We start from the raw sequence: 25,331 nt of genomic DNA on the forward strand, positions 1-25,331 counted from the left end.
TGATATTGCCAAAAGCAGGTTTAGAATGTTCATTTTATCTGTTCATTTTGATACAAAAAGGATCGCAAACCAACAGGTCAAAAAGGTAGAGCACCTCAGGTGCATACATTTCAATGTAAATCCAAACAGAAGTTAGTATGTTAGTAACACACCCACAAACGGTTGCCAACGGTTGGTTACATGTACAGTTGTAAAAGAAGCTCTACAAACAGTACTTTCTGGTCCTTAGTTCTTACATCAGAGTACTTACACAAGAACAGCTGCTGTAACTGAGTTGTTTCGTACACATATTATCCTGGTCTCAAATCTGTGTTCTAACCAACTCCTTTATCAGAAACATGACAGGGGAATTGGATAAAGCACATGGACGGAACCAATATAAACATTGTTTAAGTACAAACGTTCCATCTGTTGTTGAGTAGTAACATGCCCTACAGTCATATCTGTCCTTGATATTTGACTATTGCTCCTCATTGGATATACAAAGGCTGAAACATTCTCTTTTAAACAGTACGTAATGAATTCATACATCCAGCATTAACAGTGTAACCAAGGCATCATCCATAATGGTTTTGGAAATATAGTATGAACTGTGCTTTATCTCGAAACCCTATTCTGTAAAATCGAACTCTAGTCTGGCAAATCTATTATTGCTATTTTGTCATCTTTGATAGCTCCCTGATCTGATATAAGATCAGTCTTGACAGGAATTCTGGGTCGACTGACCTGCTCAAGCTGTCTTTAGGCCACTTCCTATTAGAAACATCTGCAATATAGATTCTACAGTATAGATTCTATACATTCAGCAGTGCAGTGGTGCCCCCTAACCCTCCAACTCGTAAAAAACAAACATATACAAACCATCAAACAAAGAGGGAAAAAAATAAAACTTAAACACTGAATGGCAACTTTATCAACTGTGGTAACAGAAAGAAATGTCTTTGCCAAAGACCTAGACTAAATTTGAGATTCTCAGAAGGTAACTCAATATAATTTCTCTGTTCCTATATCTTGCCTACCTTATAAAACATTCTGCAAATGCATGACAGGGTATAGGCTAGCTAGTCTGTGCATTTCTCACAGATAATACTTTTTCAAGTTACCAGGTAGAAAACCTTTAAAATAATGTATATTTGTACATTAATAAACCATTGCTTTTAACTGAAACATTGACCTGTAAAGTAGTAGTATCCATAAAACTTCAGACCATCCTTAGCTTTTACAGCAGATGACAACACAGCACGAAGGAATAATACACATTCTCCAAAAGGTAAAGCTAGCCTAACTTACTATCTCCGACACTTTACACGTATAGCCTCTAAGCACATATGCGGCTTAGCTACGAACGGACATATCAGAGAGTTAGACATACAGAAAGGAATCATGACTAGGCAAAACTTACATGTGGTGGTGATATATTGAAAAAAGGCAGCAATGCTAACATCACCAATTATCGACCAACTTCACTTTTCTGCTACAGCTGGCACACCAAGAATCCAAGATGGAGGGGGGGGGGTGTTAGTGGCATAGTAACATGACTTGGGTTCAGAGGTCAAGGGATCAGCAGGAGGACATGCAGCAGGGTCAAGGAATCCTCACTTATATTATTCATTAATAAAATAAAACTGTAGCATCGTGACGCGGCGGTTCTTCTCAACAGAGTCCATGCAGCAAATAAGTTGATAGATGGAGCAGCTTCCTGGTTCAGAGTATGACTGAGGGGGGAGGATGTTCAGCTGGTAGTGTAGTGAGAGTGGGACACAGTTTAAAGCCCTACTGATGGGTAGTACAGTCTGGTGCAGGGGTGTGAAGGTGGAGGGGGGCAGGGGAGGCCCTCGTTTCATAGCAGGATCTTGACTCCCCCCGATGGTGACTGGGAGCCATGGGAGGAGACCCCCCGAGGAGGCGCAGGTCCAAACTCTAACCTCTTCACCAAACTGAAAGACAGAACGTCTACCATGATGAGTAACACGTAAATCAACAAGTTAATTTGAATGTAGAACATCAGACAATGTTATGAGCAACAGGAACCAGAACAACAGATCCCACCCAGTTCATGTTCATTAGTTGTAGGATACTTAGTTGATTTCTCAGACCAGTAGAAGTCTAAATGGAGAGTAGAGTACTTTAGTCCAGATGTCTGGCTATCTTGAGTTGAATGCACTAGCTGTGGGTCGCCCTGGATGGGAGCATCTGCTAAATGTTGTGCCATGTACACTGAGTATACAAAACATTAACAACACCTGCTCTTTCCATGACAGACTGACCAGGTGAAAGCTATGATCCTTTTTGATGTCACTTGCTAAATCCACTTCAATCAGTGTAGATGGAGGGGGGAGATGGGTTTAAAAAATAATTCTTTAACCTTTGAGACATGGATTGTGTATGTGTGCCATTCAGAAGTTGAATGGGCAAGACAAAAGATTTTTCAATTTTCACCTAAAATATCATACCCAAATCTAACTGCCTGTAGCTCTGGACCTGAAGCAAGGATATGCATATTATTGATACCATTTGAAAGGAAACACTTTGAAGTTTGTGGAAATGTTAAAATAATGTAGGAGAATATAACACATTAGATCTGGTAAAAGATAACGCAAAACGTTTTTGTAATTGCTACTGTAAATTGCACAGTGCAGTTAGCTTAAATTCATGTTAATCTTTCTGCCAATATCAGATATGTCTATGTCCTGGGAAATGTTCTTGTTACTTACAACCTCATGCTAATCACATTAGCTCAACCGTCCCACAGGGGACCCACCGATCCTGTAGAGGTGTTTAAGTGCCTTTGAACGGGGTATGGTAGTAGGTGCCAGGCTCACCGGTTTGTGTTAAGAACTGCAATTCTGCTGGGTTTTTCACATTCAACAATTTCCTGTGTGTATCAATAATGGTCAACCACCAAAAGAACATCCGGACAACTTGACACAACTGTGGGAAGCATTGGAATCAACATGGGCCAGCATCCCTGTGGAATGCTTTCAACACCTTGTAGAGTCCATGCCCCAACGAATTGAGGCTGTTCTGTGGGCAGGGGGTGCGGAAGGTGTTCCAAATGTTTGGTATACTCAGTGTATATTATGCATTTAATTTGTGTTGTGATTTCTGTTTGGACCCCAGGAAGTGTCCACTGCCTCGGCAGCAGCTAATTGGGAATCCTAATAAATACTACTACTAAGTAAGCTGAATCTAGATACACACAACGAGACAAATACATATATAAAATATATGATTTTCAGAAATATATGATTTTCTCATTGTGACCCATTTACCTGTCGTAGTGTGGAGGGCTCATGCTGCAGGCCTGGATCTCTGTGCCTCCCTCTATAGCAGAGGGGGTACCGGGACACGACGGAAGAGCCGATCTTTTCGGCGACGTGTCATATACGAAGTCTCGACAAGACGCCAACTTGGACTCCAGGTTCTAGAGCATCCAAGAGGGGAAAGAAGTTGTATTACAGTCTCTGAGATCATCATAGACACAGAAATGGATGCGTTAAAAATGAAAATTCCAAACAAATACCAAGATATCGTTTTTGTATGGAGTTTCTTTAAGTCATTAAATTAGAGTTCTATTTTATTCTATACATCATTGAAGGTTCATGCTGATGTTATGAGGGTGGTATTAAATGCATAGGTCCTACTAAGACAATGTTTCTTACCCCGACTTTTCTTAGGAGCTCCCCGACGATGTTGAGTGCAGATATGCGAGCCGACGTAGTCAGGGGAGTTCCTGTTAGGTTATCCCCTAAACACAAACACATATCACAACATCAAACTACAGCTACTAAGGCAGATAGTTTCTAAAGCCAGAGGCGCAACATCGCAAGACTTTCCTGGAACGCTTGCCAAACAGACCAGGCCAGGGTTTGGTGGGAAATTCTTCTTTAGTTGTACATTTTCTCAGTCTAAATGCACAACCATGATTCGAGCCAGTTTCTTAAGTGGAAGAACATGTTATTATTCCAACCTCCTGAAAGTGACATGTTTTAATTTGTCAAAAACAACGGCCTGCTCACGCGCCGTTAAACCCGATGACGTATTTCTACGCACAAGCTTAGCTAGCCAACGTCGCCATGACGTCGCCTACAAGTGTGATTGGGGATTTCTATTAGAAAAGCATTTTTTTGCCTATCTATCTTCATACTGTACTGTCTTTGACTAAGGGATTAACTAGCATTCCACCATTAAATTATATATATTTTAAAATTAGGATAAAGTCGTATGTCATTATTACAGTTTAACCCACAACACAGCTACCATTGGTCTCACCCACCTCGACGAATGCTTGAGGCTGGGGTTGCTGGGAATGTACCAAGTGGTTTGGAGGGGGTGGTCGGTATGGTGGAGCGTGATGATGATTCGGTCCTGTCTTTCTCTTTAGAGAGGCTACTGGGGGGGCGTCGCTCCTGGACCTGCTGTACAGCTAGCTCCTGTCGTAAATCTGCCCAACACAGAGAGAGAAGAGACAACAGATCAGATCTCAATACTGAGGACATTTGTGACATTGATACTACAGTACAAATATAGAAAAAGTCAATACAAGTAATCACCAATACGCAATGGAAGTCCCACCTACTTTCTGAAGCTTATATATCAAATTCATGAAAACGTGATCATTTAAGATACTGTACATGTAAAATTATATTAATATTTGTGGATTCATTTACTTTTAACTGATGCCTTTCACAAAGGTTTTTGATTGCGTTTTCCCCCGTAATCAAAAACCTTCATAAAAGGCACTGGGTAAAGGTAAATTAATCCACAAATACAATTACAGTATATATCTTAAGATGACCCCGTTTTCATGAATATGATGATATATAAGCTTGAAGACCATTAAAAAACAGTACGGGACTTGAACCAGGAAGTAGGCAGGACTTTTATAGCTGTAAATTCTACACATAATGCCAAACTCATAATCTCACATTCGCTCTGCTTACTTTGAGGAATACAATGGGCAAGGCTGGATCATCCTGATATTACAATGTCAGTTAGTCAACTATCAAATTGCACATATCTTTGAAACTGGTAACTAAATCTGGCAAAATCAGCAGTTTTTGATTAGAACATGAAATGAAAACCTTTGAGTTTCTTGTTCCACTGACTCACCTCTGGCTTCTCTCTCTCACACACACACACAGAGAGAGAAACACACTGACCCCATCCCCCCCTTACACACACAAACCTCTGGCCTCATCCTTTAGTCTCTGGACAGACTCCAGAAGGTTTTCCTTTTCGTCCAGCTCACTCTCCAGGAAGGCATTCCTCTCGATCACGTGGTTCATCCTCTGCTCAAAGTCCTCCAGGGACATGATGGTCGCCCTGTGAGACAGGACATTGGTCTGTCAGTTACTATGGTTACGTCTTAAATTACATCCTATCCTCCAGGGTGAGTGGAAGGACAGACATGGTTGAATCTGTATGTAGGCCTATGAAGTTTGTGACAAAATGGGTACACATTGGCAAGACACACATCAATCTCGTTAGGGTGATTGGATAAAGAAGTGTCAGACAGATACTTCAGAGTTACAATACAATGACAACCCAGCAGAGACAGGCTTTTTTTTTTTTTTTACATAGTTATTGAAAGTCCCTCATCAACATAACAACAGTCAGTGTCATTACGCCACAATAATAACAACCAAGTCGAGGTCAAAGTGTCCAGACTGACCTCTTGGCCCTCTCCAGGTCGTCATTGGACTGCTCCAGCTCTCTGATGTACTTCTGGAGTTGGTCCTTGACCGCTGTGGTCTCTTCCAGGTCTCCCTCCAACAATGAGATCTGCCTAAACGCTTCAGAGTGCTGCGCCTCGTACTTCTCCTGCAAAAACACAGAACACTTATTTTTGATGCATGTCTGCTGCTCATTTGTGGTCTTAGATGATGTTCTCCCTTCACTTCTTCACAGGCTTGTCCTTGACTGTCCCCCAGGCCCCAGAAATGAAGGCACAATCAAGTATTCAATGACTAACCTTCCCTCTGGACTCAGCAGTATAAATAGTTGCTCAGAAGTCAGCTGCTCCGTGGTAATGAACATACAGGGCCTCTGGTGATGGTGGCTATGATTTAGTGATGCTAGAGTGACTGTGTGTGTAGTACTAGACAACTCAAGACACAGAAGGTGCTTTGAAGTCTACTAAAACATACAGAATATGGAGCCCAACCTTTACGTGATGGGATGCAGAGTATACGAGATAATATGACGTGGTGATGCAAAACTACAGAATATGAGTAGTGTTGGCCTTGACAATACAGGTGTTCTAGGTTCTAACCTGGATGTTCTCCAGTTCCATGCGTAGCCGGTTGTTGTTGGACAGTAGTTCTCTGTTCCGTGTTTCACACTGCTTCAGCTCAGTCTCCAGCTCCGCCTCATAGTCCCTACTCATTTGCTGGAACTCCTGCAACTCCTCCTGTGCCTCCTCAGCCCTGGACACAAACACACGTCAAAAACACATCTAACTTTCATAGCTAAACTATGTAGAAGGAAATCGCCACTGAATTGTGATCTAGGATTAGATTCAATTTTTTCTCTGTTACAGGGTGAAGTTAGGATGGTCATGGCTAGAAGGGATCCAACTTTTGTCAAATTAACATCAGATTTGACTTTTCATAGCAGGTTAGGAGAAATTACTTAAAGTTAGGAAAAGGTTTAGGGTTAGATAAACACATACAAAAAATACACTTTTGACGTTAATTTGACAAAAACTGGATCCCTTCTAGCCATGACCGTTTAGGATTGATATATGGTAAACTTCCTAGATATACACTTACGGACAACTTCAGAGATACAGATTCGGATTGTTTCACCTCTATCCATTATCCACACATCTAGGCCTACCAGTTCGGCTGCTAGCAACCAACCATTGGTAGAATTCCTTACCTTTGCTGGTGTTTGTCTGACTGCTCCTTCCAGAAACTCAGCTCTTCTTCTATGGACCCAAATTTGGGCGTCTTGGGCTCCCCCATGTCTAACGTTACAGCTGACTCTATGGTTTCACAAAACCTAGTAAAACATCTAAAGTAAAGAAGGAACATGGCACTAGTCATGTTGAGGCAGGCTCTTGTTTGTCTAGTTAGCTAGCTAGCTATGGAGATCAATTAACCATGCAATGGAATGCATGATGCTTGCATGCATGTTGACACTTAACAGTTAGCCCAGTAGGGTTAGCTAGGTAATGTTAGACACTTGATAGCTAACTGTATGTTTTTTTACAGCCCGTTGGAATGTCCAGTTTGATCAGATAACTATTCAGTTACTTTAGCTAGCCTATTCAATGAATACATTAAGATGTTGGCTAACTAGCTAGTTTAGCGACATCACAACCGTTACGTGAATAACATATAAACTGTTGTGCGATACACGATAGTGAAGATCTCCGACTTTGAGAGATTAAAATATACGGCAGAATGCTTACCTGAACGCTGATAACTAAGAAAAATAATATTACCTACCTAGCTAACAGTATATCAATAACATAGATAGCAAAAAGCTATCAGGAAATAAACTGCCCTTCTACCCAAATCCAAACGAATACATCCTCCGCGTTAACAACACGCCATTGGTGGATTGAGAGGATGACGCATTTCATAGGCATTTCAACCAATCAAGTTATATTTCCTGGAAGACTGAGTGTAGACAACGGGGTTCACTTTATTAGTCATTTGGTGCACCGTTACAAGTTCTAAGAAATTAAAAACGAGTTATGTCATAAATAAACCGTGTGGACACAAACAAAGGTTTCGATTTGCTAAACCAATTTCCCACTAGAAAAGTGGGAACATTACACGATTTGAAATTGACGGACGTTCCAGAATAGAGAGAACGTGTGCATTGCCTTCGTTAGCAAATAATGTATTCCATTACAGGCTATTTAGTAGTTATTTTACATTAAAATGGCTACACATTTGGTCAGCATACTGTTGTAATTATGGTAAGTTTCGTTTTGAGGAATTTGATAACCAGCTAGCAAGGATATAACGATAAGCTCAGTGGCAAAGACACTAAACTAGTTGGGTGCTTTGTGTGCAATTGCGACAGTGGTGGAATCGTTTATGGCAAATGTATGTTAAAAAAAACGTCTGGTTGCTAGGTAGACGGATAACGCAAAACAATACTACGGAGGGATATGATGAGAAGAAAGGAAGTAAAGTAGCTAGCTAGCTCGCCAGTCAGGTAAGAAATAACCAGTCATCTAGATAAATACCCCATTCAAATACGTTGACTGTTAGTTGATATAGCATGATGTTAGTCCTTGTACCTACTACTAAGCAGTATGTAGCAGGTGCTGTCTCAACAAACAATCGTCAGTTAGCATTAGCTGGCTAAGTTACCTAACCAACCTAGGCTAGCTAACTTTAACGGTACTCTTATGGGAGAGAATTCCTGTCATTTGTCGAGGTAATGTTATTAGGAATTGCCACAGTGGTTTTAGAGGAATCTCTGTCGTTTGGGTTGTGCCGCAAAATTGTTTCGTTTTTGTAACTACTTTCAAGCGAATCCATGTAGCTAACTCACTCTGGTTAGCTGCTAACCAAACACTGAGATTGGTTTACGCAAACAGTCCTGTTAGCTAGGTACGCTCCTCGTTTCACCACTAAAATTAACCAGTTAATTATATGAGGGCAGTTGGTCATGAACATAGCAAACGGGAATACGCATTTAGTTTAATGGCACGTGTATAGTTAAAAAGTAAATCCACACTAGCATGTCACAACTGCATAGGCAACTCAACTCCACGATTTAAAACGTTGAGTTTAATCAGCTATACTCTGCCGTTAACAATTTGCTTGGTGCTCTATGCAGACATTTTCCACACGTGCTCCCAAGCACACAAATAAACATATTTGAGGTATTCAAGCGGCAATCCGCAGTTGAAACGATAACTAAGCAGCATTCCCGCCACTGTTTCGGTAAAAGGTTGAGGGATTGGGCTGTCGGAAATGTAACCACACTTAAATTCACAGACCGACCATCATGATATAAAAGTACAGTTTTAACCATGTTTGAGGCTTTGTTTACAAACATGGGGAAAACAAGTTTATATTTTGGATTCTGATGGGTTATGACAGTTAAACTAAGCTCATGGGGCAGTTTAAGTTCTACTCTTCAGGAATCAATGGGTTTATCATTTATTTAAGTCCCAACATTTTGTAGGAATTGCAGATTGCCCTTCCATTGATAAGAATTGCCAGCAAAAATACAGGGTTTATTGTAATTGAATACATCTAGAAGATTTTTAAGATGGAAGGGCAATATGAAGGTGGCATGTAGCCTAGTGGTTAAGAGTGTTGGGACAGTATCGGAAAGGTTGCTGGTTCGAATCCCCGAGCCGACTTGGTGAAAAATCTGAGCATTTAAATGCTAATTGCTCCTATAAGCTGCTCTAGATAAGTGTCTGCTAAATGACAAAAATAATAAATATATGAATCCTAGCTAGTTTTGAAGCTCATTTCCTGAAGAAGCTACCTTTTCCTTTCTGTGCCACCACATGTTTGCATACTACTGCGGCTGCGGGACAGCGAAGAAATAATTTCAACAATTATTACATGGATTTGTTTTTTTAGGGGCACTGTGCTCCCAAGTAATTCCAGGCAGCATAGTTAAATATTTAGGAGCATATGCCCCCAAAATGGTAGCTCTGTAGAGCCCTGTGGGGGTAGGTTTAAATATTCTATGGTGGTCGCTAGCTAGATAACGTTAGCTACCCTATTGCAACCAGTGGAAACTTATGAAGACCAACTTGGAAACATTTAAAACAAAGGGCTTTCTCTTTTCTCTATCTTAGGGAAGCATGAGAAGGAAGCGAGATGGTGAAAGGCTTTGCTAGGTTGTATGATGGAAGGACTGGGAAAGGAGAGATCCATATGCAGTTCTAGGCCCTTCCCATGGCTCAGTCATCCCGAGAAAGAGGCCTCATCCCGGCTCTGGAAACTCACAGACTGCTTCTCCACCTCCGAGCAGCAAAACACCCCAAGTTACAACACAGACAAACAAGTATGTAACATCTCAGCCCAAGAGAACATTACATTCTGCTTCAATTAAGAATTGACATATTGTAGCCGGAGACCGATGATAGTTTACTTTCTATGATGGGTATGAAATACAAAACCCCCATCAGTCAATAAATTGACTGAATTGTCACTAACGATACATTGAATGTAGGGTTAATTACATTTATGCGTACCATTTTTTTATTTGCCTTAATTCTTGCGGATCAGCATTTCGAAAACCTTCCGGTGAAATTGCAGAGTGCCAAATTCAAATTCAATTACTGTAAATATTAAACTTTCATGAAATCACAAGTGCAATACATCAAAATAAAGCTTAACTTGTTGTTAATCTAGCCGCCGTGTCAGATTTCAAAAAGGCTTTACGGCGAAAGCAAACCATGCGATAATCTGAGGACAGCGCCCAGCACACACATGCATAACAAATCCTTTTCAACCAGGGAGTTGCGACACAAAAGTCAGAAATAGCGATATAATATATGCCTTACCTTTGAAGATCTTCTTCTGTTGGCACTCCAAAAGTTCCCAGTTACATTACAAATGGTCCTTTTGTTCGATAAAGTCCTTTTTTATATCCATAAAACCTCAGTTTAGCTGGCGCGCTTCAGTCAATAGTCCACTCGGTTTCCCTCCTTCAAAATGCATACAAAATTAATCCCAAACGTTGCCAATAAACTTATCCAAACAAGTCAATCAATGTTTTTTAATCAAACCTTAGGTACCCTAATACGCAAATAAACGATAACATTTAAGATGGAGAATCGTTATTGTCTTTACCGGAGAAAAATACCAAAGAACGCGCTCTCATTCATGCGCTTTGAAACACTACAGCCAAAATCAGAGCACCTAGAAAAACTACAATTTCTGTCTCATAAAAAAAAAAAAAGCCTGAAACTCTTTCTAAAGACTGTTGACATCTAGTGGAAGCCCTAGGAACTGCAATAGGGCACGATTTTGCGGTAGTGGTAGGATGAATTATTTATTTTCTGGGATGGTTTGTCCTCGGAGTTTTGCCTGCCATTTCAATTCTGTTTTACTCACAGACATCATTTTAACAGTTTTAGAAACTTTAGAGTGTTTTCTATCCAAATCTACCTATATGCATATCCTAGCTTCTGGGCCTGAGTAGCAGTCAGTTTACTTTGGGCACGCTTTTCATCCTGAGATCAAAATACCAATTAATTTGAAGCTTTGAGAGGAAGCAGTGTGTGAATTGTGGAAAGTGAAGTCTGTGTATAAAAGAGGATTTGGGGATCCTGAGTGGCGCAGTGCTAGAGGCGTCATTACAGACCCGGGTTCGATGCTAGCAGACGCTAGCTAACAAAATCAGCTTGTGTAATTGGAGGATCATTTGGTACAACCACTAGCAATAATTTAATGAGTACCTGCAAAAAACTGGACCAGAGCTATTGTACTTGTGCATAATCAATGAATATGGTACAGTAGGGGAAAATAAGACTCTGCTCTCAAAATAATGTTCTGTATAGCAGGTAGAACGCCACATTGACACAGCGCTAAAGGCAAAGCAACGCCACGTGTGTAGTAGAGCTGAGGTGTAAGTTGTACAAAGATGGGTCGGGGTAAACTAGAATACATTTCCCCATCAAATCAAAGTTTATTGGTCACGTGAGCACTGTTCAGTGAAATGCTTACTAACTCTCCTCAACAATGCAGTACAATATCAATCAGGAATCAAATGCCAAATAAAAAAGTAAAAAAATAAGTAGTAAGCATGAAATGATAATGCTGAGAAATAACCTTTTTGTTTGTTTAACTTCTTTTCCCAGAACGATTACATGGACAACAGAAAGCCAGTATTGGAGCTGAAAGATCTGCCTCCTCCTCCGCATCATACCGCTGCCTCCCAGCCCTTCCCCCTCACTCCCCTCCCTCTGCCCCCTCCCTGTCTGCCTCTTCTTCCGCAAGACTCCCTCCAACAACTACCACAACAGGGGGGTAGTCCCAAAGTAAGCGTGTGCACTCACTGTGAGCACTGCAGCACAGACCCATTAGGTCGGGGTGGTTATGGGGTTGTTAGTGGTGGAGGTGGCGCTAGTATTAGTAGTGGTGTCAGTGTCAGCAGTGGTGTCCCACTCTACCTCCCTCCAAGTTCTCAGGAAGCCTCTTTCAGCAGGCTAGGAGCCAGTCAAATAACGCCAACCACCCTCAACTCACACCCGCACTTCCCCAGCCTTGATGGTGGTGGAGGGGATGCTAGAGCCACGCTACTCCCCTCTGGGAGCTACAAGCTCCACATCCCCTTTGTAGACACCACGTCCCAGCCCCTATCCTTTCAGTCTCACTCCCACCTACCATGCTCCTGCTGTACAGGAGGCCTTCTCAGACCTCTCCACTCTTACCCCTCTATCCCTTTACCCTACAACGAGTCTAAATTCATTACCACCTCCGCCCCCCTCTCTACCCCCCACCATAGGACTGGGTATTACCCCTGTGGTGGTGATTACAACCCTGCCACTCTGGGGGTCCAGAGATCATTGGCAGCACACAGTGACCCCCACATACCCACCTCGGGACATATCTGTTCTTCTAATGCTATGCACTTCAATCTTGAACGCACAGTTTGTCGCACGGGGTCGCACTTCTGCCGGGATTGTTTGACGAAGGTTGGTGGAATTCTCTTTGTTCACTGTGGTGGTGGCACTCTATCGTATTGGGTGTCACTTGTATACAGGAACGGGCAGTACTTCGTTCAGTTACATGCATACAAGTTACAATTTGTGTAATTTGCCCATCGTTTAGAAATGACTCTTTGCCCGTCCCTGACTGTACAAGATTACAACATTTGAAGATATGAGTTGTTTTGTCTGACTACAGAATGATAACTTGTTCTTTCCACGTGTTCAGCCTGCAGACAAGTTGTGGCCTAACATTCCTCTGCCCCCGGCCCAGTCGGCCTCAGTGCCCATCCCCGTGTGTAACGGCTGTGGGACCTCTTCCGACGGCCTGCTACTGCTGGGGTCCAGCCTGGGCAAATCTGCAACAAAGTATGGTATGTATCACTGTAATGATGTGAGTCATGTTCAGAAGTGCACACTGTACCAACATTTTTCTCAAAAACAATTCTCACTAGAGACATGCAGGACAGTAGTACCTCCCAGTTTCGCTCAATTTCTGAACACATTTGGTGTCGTCTCATCGCCCCCCCAGGTTCTCCAGAAGGTCCTGAGAACATTCCTCCGGTGGGTGTTTTCTGGGACATAGAGAACTGCTGCGTTCCCAGTGGTCGCTCTGCTGCAGCTGTGGTCCAGCGCCTCCGCAGCCACTTCTTCCAGGGCCACAGAGAGGCGGAGTTCATCTGCGTCTGTGACATCAGCAAGGAGAACAAGGCCGTCATCCAGGAGCTCAACAACTGCCAGGTAACCTGTGTGTGATCTGATTCCCTCAGCTGGTAAAGTGTTCCGCTGTATTCTTCAGTCTCTGACTCTACCTAAATGAGCAATGTCTGATAGTCTTCTGGTTACATTTTTCCCCAGGTGACGGTAGCGCACATTAACGCTACCGCCAAGAACGCTGCGGACGACAAGCTTCGTCAGAGCCTGCGGCGCTTTGCAGAAACACACACTGCCCCTGCTACTGTGGTGCTAGTCTCCTGTGCGTGTGCTCATTTTACATTATGATTGTTAAAACTGTTTTTTTTTTTCATTTCGTTCGTCCACTCCATACCTATATAGTTAACCCCGGTTCCGAATCCGTTTCGCAGCCGACGTGAACTTTGCCAGCGAGCTGAGCGACCTCCGGCATCGCCATGGTTTCCAGGTGATCCTGGTCCATAAGAGCGGTCAGACGTCGGACGCCCTGCTGCAGCACGCCCACCGCCACGTGGCCTTTGAAGAGATGGTAGCCGACCTGCCGCCCAGACAGGCTGTAAAATCACAGGTAGGCTTCAGAGATGCTTGACTGATATATGTAATCCATATTGCAGAATGTCAGAAGTTCACTTTTTAATAAATGTACAGTACTCTGACTGGTTGCTCAGAGACAATATCTGCCCTTTAGGCATTACTTCTGAGCGATCTCAAGTCTGCCCTTTACTCTTCCAATGGTTCTAGACCGCTTTACATTTGACTTTTGAGTCATTTAGCAGATGCTCTTATCCAGAGAGACTTACATTTTCATATTTGTCCGTACTGGTCACTCTGTGGGAATCGAACCCACAACCCTGGCCTTGCAAGTGCCATGCTCTACCAACTGAGCCACACGGGTCCTGTGCCTTCCCTCTCGTTCTACAGTGTGATCTTCAGTAGTGTAATGCTTATAAACACAATCACAAGACTCCGACCCTGCAAACCTCTTGTCATTTCAAAACACATTTCCAAAGAATGTTCAAAAACGCAAACCCAGAGCGGTCCCCTCTTCTCTCTTTCCCTCCTCTCCTCCCCCCACCAGCTCGGTTTCAACCTGCTCTATGTGTACAACCTGCCGCCGGGCTGCGACGGCAAGAGCGTGGGCAACCGCCTGCGCCGCCTCTCGGACAACTGCGGGGGCAAGGTGCTGGGCGTCTCCATGGCCACCGGCACCGCCGTCCTCCGCTTCGGCTCGCAGGAAGCGGCGGAGCGCGCCCGCAAGCGCATGGAGAACGAGGACGTGTTCGGCCGGCCCATCACCCTCTCCTTCTCAGCTCCGTCCACTGAGGAGGGGAACGACCCGATCCCACCACCCTCCTCATCTGAGACTCCACCTCCGCTTCCAGTTCAACCTCTTCCCTCCTCCTCTTTTTCCTTCCTTCCCCTGGAGAAGCTGCGCTCCCCTAGGAGGAAAAGGCGTGCGAGGCGTGAGTGTCAGAGAGAGAGGGAATCCTCGCTCCCCCTCTCCGTTCCGGTGCCTGAGAGGCCCTACAGCCCCAGGAGGGGGAGCGGGGGGACACCTTACCCCGTTCCCCCCCAAACCAGAACCCTTCCTCAGGTCAGCAGCATCCTGTCGCCCCCCCATCTCGCGTGCCGCCTGTCCTCCCCTAACCCTGTCCATGTCCTCCACTCTGCCTGCGCTAACCTGTGGCTTTTTAACTATAGCCATGCTTCATCCCATGCTTCGTGTAGTTTAATGCATGGTCTGTTTCTGTGCTTCGTTCAACATTTCATGTAATGTTTTAATCAATGTGTGGCATTTTAACACTTTGTCCCATGCTTCATATAATGTCTGGCTGATCCTTTTTTTTTTTTTTATTTATTGCGTCAATTAATGCCTCGATCAATGTTTCATCTAATGATTGCATATCTCTCTCTCCCATATCTTTGCTCTATCCCATGCCTCGTCTCGTCAGAATCCTGCTTCTGTTTGTAATGGCTTCCTGTCCTGCCGGCCGTAACAGTCTGTTTTTTATGGTCTCTTTCTTCTACGCTTTTGATCTGTTACTTTGGTCTCTGCTCTTTTTATTCTGCTGCTCTGTTGCTTTGTCTCCACCCGACAATAGAGCTGAGGGGAAGACTGGAGAACGGTGATGATAATGTCACATTTATGACAATACACATTTTAATAAACAGCTTTGGTAAAAATCACCAGCATTCTTGAGGACCTCTTCCTCTCAGCTCTATCATTTATCTATTAGCCTCTTCCACTTCACATCTATTCTGCCAAGCTGATGGCTATTCTAATACATTCACCACTACATATCTAGTAACACGTTGGTTGTCCCCCTGGTGCAGGAGCTAGGTGGACTGGAGACCAAGCCCAAGATTGGGGGCTTCCCCCTGGAGGAAGGCCAGCGCAACTCCTCCCCCCACAGTAACGGAGAGGGGCTGTCCCAGCAGCACCCTATCAAGGCCGGCCTCATAGGAGAGTCTATGTTCAGCTGCAGGAGGTACGCTATGGACGCCAGGGGCCCTTTCAGACTAAAATGAAGGAACAAATGTACTAACTGTTAGATGGTTCCATCACAGTTGGTTCCCACAGGCTTGTATGTGTTTTTTACCTTCAATATTGTGAAATGGCCTGCAAAAAGTACCCTGTTATAGAGGGGTCCATCGACCCAAGGATGTGTAGAACACATAGGCAGATGTAGGAATTAATAAGCCGCTGTTTCTAAATGAGGTGGTTTGTGCTCAAACTACTGGCGCTGAGGTGGTGCCTAAAACTCGCATGCAATTGTTGTTTTCAGAGAGCTGAGTATGCCATAATCTTTAAACTTCTAGTTAATGTCCTCTCTCCTCTTCCCCCATCAGGAGGGGCCTCTCCAGCCCACGCAGTGCATCTGACTCTGAGCGTCATGTGGACCGGAGCTCTGGAGAGTTCCAGGTCAGCACCCCCTCTGCCTTCAGCAAGCTGACCCTGCACAAGACCTTTAGCGCCTCGGTCCTCCCCCAGCCACAGGGCCTCTCCCAAGGCTCCTGGTCCTCACGGTGAGACCATCAGACACTACAGAAGTACCCGTTTGTTTTCTTACCCTGTAAGCAGTCTTTAGGCGAGGAGAGACTTCAGTCCATGCCTTGGTTTTAACTTGAGCCTTTTTTATCCCCAAAAAACAATGCAAGGGAATATCCCCCAAATTAGTTTGAAAATTTCCTGCACGAATCGTCTTAAAGTAACCTCATTGAGCTACACAAATATCTGACACTTTGATGATTTTGTCATGCCATTTCAATCTATACCTTCCTATGGTGCTGCCAACCTACTCAACTCCTCTCTTTCTCTCTGCTCCAGGAGTGGATCCCCCTGTATGTCGAGCCGCTCCTCCCCCCTAATAGGCCCTCCTCCCCGGGGCAGCAGCAGCCCCTGTCTGCCCGTGGCCCCCCAGGCCTCGGAGCCATTCTCGGACGGGGCAGATTTACAGGTGGCCAACCTGGACTACAGGATGTCCCGTAAGGAGCTGCAGCAGAGCCTGCACGACGCCGTCTCCAGACACGGACGGGTGAGTCCTGTACAGACACTTCTGATGCTATTCATTATAGATGTATAGAGCTTTAAATTAATCGGTCTCCAATTTGAGGCTAAATGGCAAGATGGTGAGGTCAGGGTTTAGTGTCATTGTATTGATTCAACGTATTCGGCCATTTTCTGACGCGGCTGTGTGTGCTTGTGCCAAAAGTGCTGTGTCGTATTTACGCGGTAGACTGCACTCTATGCCAGCGTTTCCCAAACTCTGTCCTTGGGAACCCAAGAGGTGCGTGTTTTGGAATTTTGCCCCAACACTACACAGCTGATTCAAATGATCAAAGCTTGATGATTAGTTGACTATTTGAATCGGCTGTGTAGTGTTGGGGCAAAAAACAAAACTTTGGGTCCAGAGGACCAAGTTTGGGAAACCCTGCTCTTTGCATTTATTACATTAAAAAAAAACATATTTTGGTCTTGAGCTGAAAATGTTTAAGAACCCCTGCCCTGTTGCAATGTCATTGAGGAAGGCGAAGGGATTTCACTGTCACAATTGTTAAGTTCATGTTTTATGTATCCCTATATTTCTGTTATTACGGTGCTATCACTCGGTCAAGAGTGCGCCTGCGCATGAAAGGAGGTCGTTGTTGGACCTGGCCTTGCGTGTAATGGCTACCTTGTAGTGTGTTCATACGGTATAGTAAACTTTGTTAAACTGGAACCTTGTCGTTGTGTCATTTCGAGTTAACAACAATGAGGTCAAATTGCTTGTGTGTCATTCGCGGACACCGTAGACGACATGAGAAGCTAGCGTGCGTGTCTCCCTCCAGGTTAAAGGCGTGGAGCTGAGTCCCCACACAGACTACCAGCTGAAGGCCACCGTCCAGATGGTCTCTCTACAGCAGGCCATCAGTGCTGTGAGCAGCCTGCACCGCTACAAGATAGGAAGCAAACGCATCCACGTCTCCCTCATCACCGGGGCCGGCAACAAGTCTCTAGCCATGCTCCGGTATGTACAGTACAGCTAACATTGAGGTAGTACTCTCTCCCATACGTGTCACATCATTTGGCAGTTTCATGTCTTCAATCGGGCGAACTCGTCACCATCCTTTTTTAAATGTTGCCAAAACATGATTTGTGCCTGGTTTAAGATGGATTCGGATGGTATGAAACGGTTTCCTCTTTCTACAGCTCTGAAATCTTCCAGATTCTCCAGGACGCGCCAGCCAGCTGTCTTCCCCTTTTCAAGTTCACTGAAATCTACGAGAAAAAGTGAGTCGTGTTGCATCACTCAACATCCCTCCACCTCTGTAGGAGTTAGTCCTATGCAATGTTAAGTACTGTGGTTGTGTTTACACTACACTTTTTCCCAAAAGCATGTTAATGCTAAGTTCAACATTAGAACTATGGGATCCTATGGTTCTAATGAACTTATCCTTAAGATGCTTTTGGGGGGAAACGGGCCCTGATCTTTTTTTTCACTAATTGTTCTTTTGGCCAATAAGATCTGATGTGAGAATATCTGATTTGATTGGTTAAAAGACCAATCGGTGGGGGAAAAAAACATCAGAATTGGGCTGCCTGTGTAAACGGAGGCTAAGTAAAGGCTATGTCAATGTAGTTTATTAAATCCTTTCCACCTCTCCCCAGATTTGGTCGTAAGCTGGTGGTGAGCGACCTATACAGACTACAAGAGGTGGTGGCGGTGAGGGAGCAGGGTGGAGGCAGGCTGGTGTGTCTCCTCCCCAGTAGCCAGGCCAGGCAGAGCCCTCTGGGGTCGTCTCAGTCCCAGGAGGGGTCCTCGGCTAATGGTAGTCCTGTGGTGTTTGAACAGTTGGAGTACCACGAGCCTGTCTGCAGTTACCACTACACACAGCAGAACTTCAGGTAGGGATAGACTGAAAGACCCATATGCACACACACACTCACTCACATTTATGTCATCTTACAATACTTTTTTTGAAAAAGTATTTCAGAAGCGCTCGATCTCTGTGTCCCCCCTTTAGTGAGGCAGACTTTGACCCAGACTCGTATAAGATTCCTTTTGTGGTGGTGTCTCTGAAGACCCTGGCCTCCCAGGTCCACTGTCTGCTACAGTCCCATGAGGGAACCCTGCCCCTGCTCAGGTAACCAACGCTGTCTCTGCCTGGATAGATTAACGGACAGTGGATGCTTAATAAAGTTGAATTCAATAAATGGAGTCAGAGGGATCTGCCTTGAAATCAAAGTGAACGTTTATGGGAAAGACCATTTTTAATTAATCAAATCAATATTTCTAGAACCCATTTCATACAAATGGAGTACAATGGCCATTTGGAATTTCGTGTAACACTGTAAATGTTACTAGATTTTGTGTTTTCATGAATATTCATTTTGTTTTCCTGTGACTCAGTTTCTCCGAGTGCTATGCATCAGAGTTGGGCCCCCTGGCGGTGTCTGAGGAGGGGGAGGAGGAGGGGAGTGTCCCCTTGGAGCACCTCATCACCTGTATACCAGGCATTAACATCGTCACTGCACAGAACGGCTTCAAGGTCATCAAGTGGATCCACAACAAGCCGCCCGCATCCAACACAGGTACTGACCTGACTCTCAGTCCTAACCCTCGGGGAGAATGACATTGAAAACCTTTTATTTAGACTCGCAGAGGAATCCCCTGGGGTTCATAAAAGCAATACAAACCTACAGAATTTAAACCCTATATTCATTAAAAATGGAGACCCCTATCGCATAAGACCATTCTCAAAGACACTTGAAGATACTCGGGAGGCAATAAGAATTGTGTCAGACATATGTTGAGCTAAAAACTGCTTTCCTGACATTTTTAGTAGGTGGATACTGTGCTGCTGACGCAGATACCAGCACTCCAAGACAGAGCTGCACCCATACTACTATCATAGTAGAAGTCATTAAAACCTCTTGCTGTGTGTGTCATAGACCAGTGGACGCAGCGGTGCAAGTCCCCGGTGGGGAACCCCCAGTTGATCCAGTTCAGTAGAGAGCTTATTGACCTGATGAAGGGTCAGCCCTGCAACCTGATGCCCATCGGCAAGTTCATACCTGCCTACCACCACCACTATGCCAAGCAGTGTAGGGTCTCTGACTACGGATACTCTAAGCTGCTGGAGCTACTGGAGGCTGTGCCTCATGTACTGCAGGTATGATGCATACACACACACACACGCGCACAGTTTAATAAATCGCTCCATTACACAGATAATCAAAGATGGCAGTTACTCAAGCTCAATTAATTGACACATGATGGATCACTTTTAATCTTGCTAGTTTAGTGACTTCCTAGCTCAAACACACAATGAAGAGACTGGCAGACCATCTGCTATCCCTTCTGACAAAGCCTTGCCCACTTTGTTTCTCATTACACACTTCAACAGCCTTGAGGTTAGATCCCTGACAGAAACAATTAGTACAACATCTAATAGATTATTGCAGCAGGAAGTGCTAGTATACACTCTCAGTGGTGGCGACCCTGAAGTAAACAAAGCATGAATGAATCTGTTTTTCCTCTCTCAACTCCAGATCCTTGGCATGGGGACCAAGCGTCTGCTGACCCTGACCCACCGTGCCCAGGTGAAGAGATTCACCCAGGACCTCCTCAAACTGCTCAAGTTCCAGGCCAGCAAACAGGTGGCCGTCACGGACTTCATGCAGGCCTACCATTGGTCAGTTCTACCACAGGAACTGCCCACTCCGCCACTCTCTCAGCAAATCATACCGTTTAGCCAAAGAGTCTAAAATTCATCCAGACCAACCACTGGTCAATTTCTATAGGGGGACCGCCCATTCCCACTCTCTCAGCCAATCATGTTGTCTATCCCAAGAGTTAAGCACATTCCTATCAGCTATTGTTAATTAACAGTAAAGTATTTGTTTTATGCCTTAGGTGTATTTACTTGTGATGGTGTTTTATATGAATTCATTTGGAAGTGTATTTTCTGTGTCAAATGGCACCCTGTCTGTGTGTATGTTCATACAATGTGTTTCGATTGCTACAGGTGCTTCTCCAGAGACTGGCGGGTGCTGGACTATGGGATGTGTGATCTGATGGACCTGCTAGCTGAGATCCCTGACACTACCATCACCATCACACACGAGGACTTGGACACTGTCATCTCTGTACCCAAGAGAGGTGAGATGAGGTCCCACTGTATGGGTCTTAGGGTTGCAACATTCCGGTAACCTCCCCAAAATTCTCAGGTTGAAGGACTCTGTATTTTTCGTGGTTATTGTTCCGGTGTACTTCCACCTGGGATTTATGGGAATTTGGGGAAAGTAACAAGAATTTTGCAACCCTAATGGGTCTGATATCAGGGTCATGGATAAACTACCAGAGGGTAGTTCTGTCTTTCTAGTACATTTGATCCCTTGGGGGAACATACCCAGCTTTTGGAAGGACATGTGAAATATTGGTAACGTTTGTTTAGAAAATATGTTGAACTTGGGACCAGGCGGTTGGGTTGTTGTCTTGTTTGTGTCTGTAGTTGTACATTTGATCCCTGGGGGAAAATCGTGAAATATTAGTCACTTTTTTGTTTTGGATTTTCTTCTGTTTTTTTTCAGTCTTATTCAACCCAGAAATTCCCTTGGAGATGGATAAGAATATCTTTGCCATGGGAGGGCATGGAATAAATTAATGCTTTTCTCACACACACATATGCCTGACTATCTCCTGACTGTGACCTGGCTGGTGTAGCAGTAATGCCGCAGCCTTCGGTACAAGTCTACGGTGTCGGGATACAGTAGGTTTAAACCCGGCCTACTGCCTTTTGACACCACCTCTATCTTTCCACACCGTCATCCTCTCTCTGTTCAATAAAGTCAGAAAATACCTGTTATACTTGGTATGGGGTTGATGTGGTTGGGGATCAGGTTGTTTTTCCCTCTACCCTCTACCTCCCTCTACCTGTACATTTATAAATACATGCTTTATTACAACAGGGAGATGCCATCCAGCAGAGAAAATGTCTAACTGGCTTCTAAAAAATATATATTATAAATATTTAAAAAACTGAGTTAACTCTTGCCCTCCTTTGTCTCGTCCCCCTCAGATCGTACATCAGATGAGATGGAGCGGACCAAGCAGTTTGGTAAGGAGGTGGTGGACCTGCTGCGTCACCAGCCCCACTGTCGCATGGCCTTCTCCAAGTTCATCCCTACCTACCACCACCACTTCGGACGCCAGTGCAAACTCGCCTACTACGGCTTCACCAAGCTCATGGAGCTCTTCGAGGCCATCCCCGACGTACTCGTGGTGGGTGGAGGCCAGAGTCATTCTCTGTTCCAGGAGGAATGTGTGTTTTTTTTTATTTGTAGAATTCAGAGTGCTGCAGGAAAAGCCATTGATAATGTCAGATTATCCTCAATTTATCCAGAGCACCACCTTCATTTGGAATGAATAGGAAATTAATTGCAACGTCTGACAGTAATAACTGTCATACCCAGCAGATATTTTTTCTCACCTTCCATAAAAATTGTGTGTAATAAATAGTGGTGTGCATCTCATTTCTGTCCCAATGGATAATTTATTATCAGTACAAATAATATTCCTAGAGTAGTGTTGCCATTTTGTTCTGGAACCTCTCTCTCCCCAGGTGTTGGAGTGTGGAGAGGAGAAGGTGCTGACCCTAACAGAGGTAGAGCGTGTGAAGGCCCTGGCTGCCCAGCTGGTCAAGATGCTCCGCTCCCAGAGAGACTCCAGCCTGCCTGCTGCCCAGCTACTGTCTGAGTACAGCAAGACCTTCGGCTACGGCCTGAGGCTCCAGGACTACGACGTCTCCTCCCTGCCCGCCCTGCTCGTCAACCTCTGCCACGTCGTCAAGGTATCGTTGGGAGTTTCTAGTCAGTTCCATCAAATGCATCTGTAGTAGGCTGTTGTACTTAATAGACTTAGACTGATTTAAATGGTGGTGATACTGCATGTTTTGATGGTTGTAGACTCCTCCAACACTGAACAAGAGCATCCTGAGCTATACAAGACCTCGTGTAAACAAACAAACATTATTTTGGCCCCTAAGGATGAGTCACAAGTATTTCTTGATATGAATTGATGTCACTGAAGTGGCTTTGAAGAGGTTTGAGCATGCAGGCCCCTTATTGGTGCGTTGAAATGTCATCTTTATATTGGAAATGAGCTATCCATTCCAGATTCAGCCATGTTTTCTGAATACCAAGGTTCATCTCTCACCTCCAATTGTGAAGGCACTTTGATACCTGCTGCAGTATAAAGGGATTTTTATAAATACATCTGATTTGATCTTCTCCTCAGGTGGTGGACGGCGCTAACGGCCGTGAGGTCCAGCTGATCAACAGGAAGTCTCTGCGCTCGTTAACGTGCCAGCTGCTGTCCCTGCTGATGGGCCTGGGGCAGCACGAGGGAGACGGCTCCGTCAGCGTGGAGGGCTTGAGTCTGCTGTATCATTCTGTACATGGGGTACAGCTCAACCCCTGTGAATACGGCTTCCTCTCGCTCAGCGAGCTGCTGAAGAGCCTGCCTTACCTGGTGGAGGTCGGTGGACTGGACCGTAGAGATATCATACTATACTAATGTTTAATTCCAGTTCTATAGATGGGAACCTTTTTGCTCTACTGCCCATTTGTCTGATTTGAAGAATGCAGGATCATGGATTCCTGTGGAAAGCATTTTTTAATGGCTTTTTCACGGGGTCTTAAAGTTGGGTAGCATTGTGTTAGTCGGGTTTTGTAATTGTCTGAGATGTATTGCACAATCCTTTTGAATGAAATACTGTGGTTTATATGTTGGAATATTTGGAATGATGACCACTAGGTCTTTGTGTGGGTCTAGTCTAGACCAGGGGTCGGCAAACTACGACCCGCGGGTAAAAAAACCAACAACTCTTAAACCTCAAACTAGACAAAATATGTTGAAATGACAATGGACCTATACATTTTCAAATAACTGCCCATTCTGGCCCACCCCCCCAAAAAATGTGTGTGGCCCTCTGTTTAATTTCGAAATCCAAATGTGGCCCTCGAGCCACAAAGTTTGCCCTCCCCTGGTGTTTCTCATAACTTCCCTTCTCCCCCCCCCCCCCTCCTAGCTGTTCTACGGTGAGGGTGAGGAGGAAGGCGAGCGTGGCGAGGAGAGAGTTAGACTAACCCGTCTGTACCAGTTTGCCCGTAGGGTGCGTGCCCTGCTCCACACCTACCACTACCACCAGATCTTCCTGACGGAGTTCCCCGGGGCCTACGCCAAGTTCACCGGACGCGGCCTCCAACCTCGCTCCTACGGCTACGGCAGCGTAGACGACCTGCTCAACGCCATACCACAGGTACAGAATTAGGCCCCAAAAATGTAAGAGCTTTTCTCAAATTCAGAGCTGATAGACAAGAAACGTCTAGTTAAACAACATGTTGGAAATACACAGATGTGTTATGGTAAGATGGGAATTGATAACGCTTGTATCTAAAGAGTTCTTCGGCATATGGACCTGTACTGGGATATCACTGTCGAAGCAGCAGATGTAGTCAATGTGGTTAGTTGCCTTCTCTGTCCCTGCACTGTGTACGGCTTTAGCCCCACAGCAGACTCTGTGGTGCCGGATGGATGGGGTTTGTGGTAATTAAATGGGATGTTGTTTCTGCCTGTGTGCAGGTAGTGTGGATCAAAGGACATGGCCACAAGAGGATTATCGTTTTGAAGAACGATATGAAAGGTAAAGACAAATCAGCCTGGCCATCTGGCAGCAGGAACCGTGGAAACAAATGGCTTTAGCCTTACCTGCATTTAGTATTAACATACGGGAAGGGATTGTTATCAGTTCATCTCATGGGCATCAAGTTGTACGATCCTTCAACATGAGTCTAGTTGAACATTACATGTAATGGGAACAGAATTTGTGGTGTTTTGCTTGTATGATAGGGAACAAAAATGGTAGTGTTTTTGAAGGTACCGGGTTTACTCTGTAATGGAAAGAGTGTAATAATTGTCTGTGGGTTGGTTGGTTCTCCTCAGCAGCACGAGCCACTGGAGCCAGCCCTGCAGCCTCAGAGGAGCCTGAGGACGGGGCCAGCCAGAGAGACAGCCCCTGTAGCAACACAGAGTCTGGAACTCACAGCCCAGGTAACTAACCACACCACTGGAGTCATAGGCACTATTACCAATGTTTTGATGTTCTTCTTTTTGCCTTGTAGGTGTTTTTAGGCTTTTTAATAGTTGTTTATACATTGAAGCTGAAATGTAGTCTCTTTTTCTCCCTCAGGTGTTGGTGGGGTGGAGACAGAGCTGCTGTGTCTGACTTCTCCAGTAGACCTGCTGTGTGGCCCAGTACCCTCCTGCCTGCCCTCTCCCCAGCTGCACCCTGACCCCGTTCTCCAACAGGCTGACCTCATCCGTTTCGAGCAGACGCCATCACCAGCAGGTGAGCGGATCACGTGATCAACTGCGGTTCAAACCCAGGTCTTCTGTGTGCCATGAGACTGTTAGCCCTCCTAGGCATTAGCTTCAAGCTTACTCATGCT

General features: G+C 44.7%; 2 protein-coding genes across 8 annotated transcripts in view; one reads left to right on the plus strand and one right to left on the minus strand.

The window, feature by feature from the left end:
• Window positions 1-15: 15 nt before the first annotated feature.
• LOC129839996 (nuclear distribution protein nudE homolog 1-like) lies at window positions 16-7,634 on the minus strand. Of its 3 annotated transcripts, none has more exons than XM_055907772.1 (9): window positions 7,455-7,634; window positions 6,883-7,017; window positions 6,275-6,428; window positions 5,675-5,823; window positions 5,189-5,325; window positions 4,277-4,444; window positions 3,663-3,748; window positions 3,273-3,424; window positions 16-1,937 (listed from the first exon to the last, which is right to left on the minus strand). In XM_055907772.1, the coding sequence occupies exons 2-9, from the start codon at window positions 6,966-6,968 to the stop codon at window positions 1,841-1,843; spliced, it is 1,029 nt and encodes a 342-aa protein (XP_055763747.1). In that variant the 5' UTR covers window positions 6,969-7,017; window positions 7,455-7,634; the 3' UTR covers window positions 16-1,840. The 3 variants fall into 3 exon arrangements, with proteins under 3 accessions (XP_055763747.1, XP_055763749.1, XP_055763746.1); XM_055907774.1 differs by lacking the exon at window positions 7,455-7,634 and adding an exon at window positions 7,418-7,435; XM_055907771.1 differs by lacking the exon at window positions 7,455-7,634 and having other exon boundaries at window positions 6,883-7,411.
• A 14-nt stretch (window positions 7,635-7,648) lies between these two features.
• LOC129839995 (meiosis regulator and mRNA stability factor 1-like) overlaps window positions 7,649-25,331 on the plus strand; it is a 21,452-nt gene continuing 3,769 nt past the window's right edge. The window contains exons 1-27 of one of the 5 annotated variants that reach the window (XM_055907766.1): window positions 7,649-7,933; window positions 8,093-8,175; window positions 9,788-9,996; window positions 11,798-12,634; window positions 12,876-13,020; window positions 13,179-13,387; window positions 13,505-13,622; window positions 13,732-13,907; window positions 14,418-14,933; window positions 15,674-15,828; window positions 16,190-16,366; window positions 16,668-16,875; window positions 17,669-17,847; window positions 18,030-18,110; window positions 18,489-18,725; window positions 18,845-18,964; window positions 19,231-19,412; window positions 19,773-19,993; window positions 20,373-20,515; window positions 20,849-20,982; window positions 21,902-22,104; window positions 22,445-22,672; window positions 23,119-23,358; window positions 23,912-24,142; window positions 24,466-24,526; window positions 24,826-24,933; window positions 25,073-25,231. In XM_055907766.1, coding sequence (XP_055763741.1) covers window positions 9,835-9,996; window positions 11,798-12,634; window positions 12,876-13,020; window positions 13,179-13,387; window positions 13,505-13,622; window positions 13,732-13,907; window positions 14,418-14,933; window positions 15,674-15,828; window positions 16,190-16,366; window positions 16,668-16,875; window positions 17,669-17,847; window positions 18,030-18,110; window positions 18,489-18,725; window positions 18,845-18,964; window positions 19,231-19,412; window positions 19,773-19,993; window positions 20,373-20,515; window positions 20,849-20,982; window positions 21,902-22,104; window positions 22,445-22,672; window positions 23,119-23,358; window positions 23,912-24,142; window positions 24,466-24,526; window positions 24,826-24,933; window positions 25,073-25,231 — 5,230 coding nt within the window. In that variant the 5' untranslated portion in view covers window positions 7,649-7,933; window positions 8,093-8,175; window positions 9,788-9,834. The remainder of the gene's footprint in view (window positions 7,934-8,092; window positions 8,176-9,787; window positions 9,997-11,797; window positions 12,635-12,875; window positions 13,021-13,178; window positions 13,388-13,504; window positions 13,623-13,731; window positions 13,908-14,417; window positions 14,934-15,673; window positions 15,829-16,189; window positions 16,367-16,667; window positions 16,876-17,668; window positions 17,848-18,029; window positions 18,111-18,488; window positions 18,726-18,844; window positions 18,965-19,230; window positions 19,413-19,772; window positions 19,994-20,372; window positions 20,516-20,848; window positions 20,983-21,901; window positions 22,105-22,444; window positions 22,673-23,118; window positions 23,359-23,911; window positions 24,143-24,465; window positions 24,527-24,825; window positions 24,934-25,072; window positions 25,232-25,331) is intronic. The other 4 variants (XM_055907768.1, XM_055907769.1, XM_055907770.1 and 1 more) reach the window with 4 other exon arrangements.

This window comes from Salvelinus fontinalis, chromosome 40 (genome assembly GCF_029448725.1).
Source record: "Salvelinus fontinalis isolate EN_2023a chromosome 40, ASM2944872v1, whole genome shotgun sequence".
Taxonomy (NCBI): domain Eukaryota; kingdom Metazoa; phylum Chordata; class Actinopteri; order Salmoniformes; family Salmonidae; genus Salvelinus; species Salvelinus fontinalis.

Excerpts from the sequence above, each read along its gene's own strand:
- LOC129839996 (XM_055907771.1), bottom strand. The coding sequence starts at position 7,049 with ATGACTAGTGCCATGTTCCTTCTTTACTTTAGATGTTTTACTAGGTTT. Across the intron at positions 5,824-6,274 it reads TGGAACTGGAGAACATCCAG|GAGAAGTACGAGGCGCAGCA; the intron begins GTTAGAACCTAG and ends GTGTTTTTGCAG. Across the intron at positions 3,749-4,276 it reads AGCCTCAAGCATTCGTCGAG|GGGATAACCTAACAGGAACT; the intron begins GTGGGTGAGACC and ends GTTTGTGTTTAG.